Source organism: Heterodontus francisci, chromosome 35 (assembly GCF_036365525.1).
Source record: "Heterodontus francisci isolate sHetFra1 chromosome 35, sHetFra1.hap1, whole genome shotgun sequence".
NCBI classification, from domain to species: Eukaryota; Metazoa; Chordata; class Chondrichthyes; order Heterodontiformes; family Heterodontidae; genus Heterodontus; species Heterodontus francisci.
In genome coordinates, this window is record NC_090405.1 from 29,421,769 (window position 1) to 29,427,768 (window position 6,000).

The 6,000-nt window shown below is 48.4% G+C and overlaps 1 protein-coding gene across 1 annotated transcript in view; it reads right to left on the minus strand.

Moving 5' to 3' along the window:
* Positions 1-5,660, minus strand: part of ice2 (interactor of little elongator complex ELL subunit 2) — a 108,464-nt gene extending 102,804 nt beyond the window's left edge. Inside the window, exons 1-3 of the mRNA XM_068015183.1 lie at positions 5,578-5,660; positions 4,896-5,172; positions 1,996-2,115 (exon numbers count right to left, since the gene is read on the minus strand). Of these exons, the coding sequence (XP_067871284.1) occupies positions 1,996-2,115; positions 4,896-5,172; positions 5,578-5,660 (480 nt within the window). The remainder of the gene's footprint in view (positions 1-1,995; positions 2,116-4,895; positions 5,173-5,577) is intronic.
* Between the last annotated feature and the right edge of the window lie 340 nt (positions 5,661-6,000).

Consider the following 6,000-nt stretch of genomic DNA (forward strand, 5'->3'; position numbering starts at 1 on the left):
CCAATTACGTACTTTTGAAGTGTTGTCACTGTTGTAATGTAGGAAATGCAGCAACCAAGTTGCACACAGCAAGATCCCACAAACGTGATGGCTGAATGATAAATATTGGCCAGGACACAGAGAATAACTCCCCTGCTCTTCTTCAAAATACTGCCACGGGATCTTTTACATCCCCCCTGAGCAGGCAGGTAGGGCCTGGTTTAACATCTCATCCGAAACACGGCACCTCCGACACTGCAGGGTCAGCTTTGATTGTTGTGCTCGAGTCCTGGAGTGGGACTTGAGCCCAAAACCTTGTGACTCAAAAGCAAGAGATGCTGCCAACTGAGCCACAGCTAACATTAACTCTGCTTCTCTCTCCACAGATGCTGCCAGACCTGCTGAGCATTTCCAGCATTTTCTGTTTTCATTTCAGATTTCCAGCATCTGCATATTTTGGGTTTTTATTTTAATTTGTTAGAATTAAGAAATAACAATGTTAAAATTTTTACTCTAAGATGCCGTTCCCCTCTACTCCACTGAACTGTCGTTGCCCATCTCCATGTTCCGACTAGCGTGAGTAACACAGAGTTCCCAATCAGGGTCCCTGCACTGCCTATTCCCACCCATCTTGGCTAAGGTTACCAACCCCCCAGGAATTGAAGATTCATCACCAGGACCCTGCTGCAAGTGAGCAAACCCGAGAGAAATATCACTGGGGCGTTAAAAATTATGAGTGCATTTTTAATTTTTATTTGTTATAAAACTATTGGAGAAGGATAATGAAGGCTGTTTGACTGGGTGGGGCGGTTGGAGGACATGCGATGAAACCTCCAGGAACACACTCAGAGTTGGCGGCCCTGCCTGCGGCTGCTCCCACACCCAGCCCCCCACACTGGCTGCAAGACACTGTGGGCCAGTGCTGCTCCTAGTCCCAGGAACTGGCGGGGTTAGTTGGGCCCAGTCATTGGCATCGAGGCTCTGCCAACCGCCTGGCAACTTCTGATTGACAAGGTACATTAAATTTCAATTTACCTTAACTAACTCCCCTAATGAATTACATCTGAAGTGCACTCATTGTTGTTGTGTGGGCAAATGCTGCAGCCGATTTGGATACAGCAAAGTCCCAACATCAGGAAATGAATGAATCATCAAAATGCTTTCGGTGCTGGTAAATGGAGAAATTGTGGCCGGGACAGCAGGAAAATGTACGGCTTCTCCGAAAAGTGCATTCAGCTCAACAGGCAGACGTTAATTTCATGCATCATCCAAAAGATGGCACCTCCGACAGCGCAGCACTCCTTCGGTACTGCGCCTGGAGTGTCAGCCTGGATTTACGTGCCGAGTCCCGGAGTGGGACTTGAACTCACAACCTTCTGACTGAAAGGTGAAAGTGCTACCCACTTGAAAGCCCTGAAAGGCAACAGGGGTATTTCTGGTACAATGTAACAATCAGAGTAGTTATGGCCAATATTAAACTAAAGGAGGACAGAGTTATCCAAGGATGAAGGAAAAGTGACAAAAATAAGCAGTGAGAACATTATCAAAAACAAAAGGAGGCCAAGAAACTGATATGGCAAAGAGCGAGCATGAAAAAAATCTGTAGGTGGCGTCAAAAGGTTAATAGCAAAAGGTTTCCTCAGTACATCAAGAGTTAGAAAAGAAGGTGGATTTTAACAGATCATGGCATGACAATGATAGAGGGTAAAAGCATGGCAGAACTGCTAAATGAAGAATTTGCTTTAGTTTTCAATACCACAGATAGAGGGAGTAGAGTTTAGTAAAACAAAGAAAATAAAGAGATTATTGTCATGACAAATCATTACTGGACTGATTTTACACAGGACCCTTCACAGCCAGCATACAGAGGGACTGGATTCAAACACATTCTCCAGTCCACACATTAATCCAGGACTATGGGTTATAACATAGAAAAAAGCAAATATTAGGCATTCTCATACACAAACCTGGATGGATAGTTCAGTATCTCCCAGTTTGTTAACCCGGACACGTTACCTCAGTGTAGCGGAGAGCATCAGGACAGATAACATTGTAATCCTCAGCGCATATTCTCGCCACATTCTGTAGATATTTCATGAAGTCCGGAATTTCATTCCAGACCGCGTTCTTCAGCGTCTGTAACAGATTCCCACACAGTTACAATATCAAATATTACTAACCGGAGACTCAGTAAATAATGTGAACGATGAACTGGGAGGAGAGCAAGATTGGAAAAGAAGTTAATTATGAGGGGATGAGGATGGAACTCGAAAGGTAAATTGAAAAAAATATTGGCAAAGAGACAAAACAGCAGTGAGACATTACATAGAACGACATAGGATTTACAGTACAGAAACAAGCCATTTGGCCCAACAGATGGATTTGAAATAATGGACTTTCAAAAAGATAAGATACCAGATAGAAGACGCATGACTAAACGTGTGAAGTCAGAGGTCAGGTAGTAAAATGGTCAGCAAGCTGGCTACAAGACAGTTAAAGGAAGGGGTTAAAGGTAGTTATCCAGATTAGCGATTTTCCTTTATGACGTGAGAATCAACTTACTTCCATTGTCTATTGCTGGTCAATATAATTACAAAACAATATGTTGGCAAAGCTTGTTTAAAAGACACCTTCAATCATATCTGCCATATCCCTGAGGCACCTGAGTTAGTAAGGCTTGGTATTGTTGGTTTAGTTTTGAATGCCTTTGGCTCATTGATCACTGCATAAGACGTAGCAAAGTGTACTCAGATGATTCCCTCATTCGGAAATCACGTCCAAACGTAAATTTTACTTTTCAATCAAGAATACATGGGGCTGGATTTTGCGGTGCCAGTAATGGCCACGCATTTAATATCCTGAGATGGTGAGACAGGCCGAGAGCTGAATGGAGCGGTCAGAGAGGGCGAAGCCGAGAGCGGAGGGTAGCAGTCAGAGAGGGCGAAGCCGAGAGCGGAGGGTAGCAGTCAGAGAGGGCGAAGCCGAGAGCGGAGGGTAGCAGTCAGAGAGGGCGAAGCCGAGAGCGGAGGGTAGCAGTCAGAGAGGGCGAAGCCGAGAGCGGAGGGTAGCGGTCAGAGAGGGCGAAGCCGAGAGCGGAGGGTAGCGGTCAGAGAGGGCGAAGCCGAGAGCGGAGGGTAGCGGTCAGAGAGGGCGAAGCCGAGAGCGGAGGGTAGCGGTCAGAGAGGGGGAGGCCGAGAGCAGAGGGTAGCGGTCAGAGAGGGCGAGGCCGAGAGCAGAGTGGAATGGTCAGAGAGGGCGAGGCCGAGAGCAGAGGGTAGCGGTCAGAGAGGGTGAGGCTGAGAGCGGAGGGTAGCGGTCAGAGAGGGCGAGGCCGAGAGCAGAGGGTAGCGGTCAGAGAGGGCGAAGCCGAGAGCGGAGGGTAGCGGTCAGAGAGGGCGAAGCCGAGAGCGGAGTGGAATGGTCAGAGAGGGCGAGGCTGAGAGTGGAGGGTAGCGGTCAGAGAGGGCGAAGCCGAGAGCGGAGGGTAGCGGTCAGAGAGGGTGAGGCCAAGAGCGGAGGGTAGCGGTCAGAGAGGGCGAAGCCGAGAGCGGAGGGTAGCGGTCAGAGAGGGCGAAGCCGAGAGCGGAGTGGAATGGTCAGAGAGGGCGAGGCTGAGAGTGGAGGGTAGCGGTCAGAGAGGGTGAGGCCGAGAGCGGAGGGTAGAGGTCAGAGAGGGTGAGGCAGAGCGGAGGGTAGCGGTCAGAGAGGGCGAGGCCGAGAGCAGAGTGGAATGGTCAGAGAGGGTGAGGCCGAGAGCGGAGGGTAGCGGTCAGAGAGGGCGAGGCCGAGAGCAGAGTGGAATGGTCAGAGAGGGCGAGGCCGAGAGCAGAGTGGAATGGTCAGAGAGGGCGAGGCTGAGAGTGGAGCTGCTCAGTTGTCAAGGGAAATTAGGGATGAGCAACAAATGCTGGCCTTGCCAGCAACACCCACATCCCATGAAAGAATTTTAAAGAAAAGTGCATATCCACATACTTTTTAAACGTTATGAGGGTTTGCGTTTCGATCACCCTTTCAGGCAGTGAGTTCCAGATCCCCACCACCTGGGTGAAAAAAATTCCCTGGAATCCCTTCTAAACCTCCTACCTCTTACCCGAAGTCTATGCCCCCTGGTTATGAACCCCTCAGCCAAGGGGAATAGTGCCTTCCTATCCACTCTATCTAAACCCCCCATAATTTTATACACTTCAATTAGATCTCCCCTCAGCTTCCTCTGTTGTGGAATACTGAGAAAATGTTTCCCCTGGCTGAGGAATCTAGAACACGGGGGCGCAGTCTCAGGATAAGGGGCCAATCATTTCGGACTGAGATGAGGAGAAATTTCTTCACTCAAAGCGTTGTGAATCTTTGGAATTCCCCACCCCAGAGAGCTGTGGATGCTCCATCATTATGCATATTCAAGAGACATCGACAGACTTTTGGCCATTAAGGGAACCAGGGAATGTTGGCAGCAGACAGGAAGGAGGAGTTGAGGTAGATCAGCCATGATCTTACTTAACAGTGAGCAGGCTCGAAGGGCCAAATGGTCGTCTCCTGTCCTATTTCTTATGTTCATATGTATCATGGCATTTAACAGGAAGCTAGATAAGCTCATGAGGGAGAAAGGAATAGACGGATATGCTGATAGGGTGAGATGATGGGTGGAAGAAGGCTCATGTGAAGCATTAACAGCTACAATTATTAGTAACAGTTATTTCGCAATACTGCTCGATTATATTTTGAGGGGGCTGTCAAATTAAATCAAAGCCCCCTAAAGCATGTGGGAGGGAGTCCATGATAGAACATCACAATCTCTGGACTGATGGACCAAAAATAGTTGTAAATAAACCCACAACTCTCAGAATTCTGATGACATTCAAAAAAAAAGTCAACATTTTATAATTCAGAACTACATTCCAAGTGTTATTCAGTTTACTCACGGAATACTGTGCGAGATATCCAAACATCTTGCCCGATATCTGTCCTGTCCGCTGCACATTCTTGTACTTTTCCATGAACTGCACATAGTTCCTTTGGTCCCTCTCACTGAGAGAGGAGAAGCGGGGATAAGGCACTCGAGGTTCAGGGAGTGGAAATGATGCTGCTGAACCTTTGCTCATCTGATTGGCTGGTGCGGAGCATTCGGGTTGGGTGCTTGGATTGGGCGTCTGTTGTGGTTCTGCTGGGGTGGGAGTCTCGCTGTTTTCCACTGTTTGCCTGGCAGAAATATAAAAACAGGGGGCTCAAAATTAAAGCAGAATAACTCAACAGTGCAACTCAACAATTTGGGGAATGATTGAGACAGCACAATTACAGAGCTACACATTTCACCCCGACACAATTTTACATAGAATGTACAGCACAGAAACAGGCCAATCAGCCCAACTGGTCAATGCTGGCGTTTATGCTCCACACGAGCCTCCTCGCACCCTACTTCATCTATCCCAGGACTGTCCAACCTTTTCACATGGGGGGGCCACAGTACAATTTTTGTCCTACATAGGGAGCTGGCAAGAAAATTTCAGAAAAAGGCATTAAAAATTGATCATAGTATTAATGAAAACAACACACATGCATTTTTGTGACGAAGCTCTAAATGTAAAGACTAATTTATTGACTTACTTTCTCGTTACTGTGTTGGACACTGATTTAGTGAGATACCTGGCATTATTTTTGCTTGCATAAGTAGTCAAACTTGGCCGCATACTTGATGTAGTGATGCGGAGTATTCCAGATAGATGTCCATCTGTCACGAGTGATCTTGATCTCTCCCTCCCCCCCTCCGTCTCTCCCACTCTCCCCCTCCGTCTCCCCCGCTCTCTCTCCGTCACTCCATCCCCCACTTTCAGTCTCCCCTTCCCCCTCCCTCCTTCACCCCTCCCCCCATCCGTCCCTCCCTCTCCCTCCATCCATCCCTATCTCTCTCCCTACCCCGTCCATCCATCCCTCCCTCTCCCTCCCCCTCTGTCCATTTCTCCCTCTCCCACTCCGTCCGTCCCTCCCTCCGCCTCTCCCTCTCCCCCTCCCCCTCCCATCCCGGCCCTC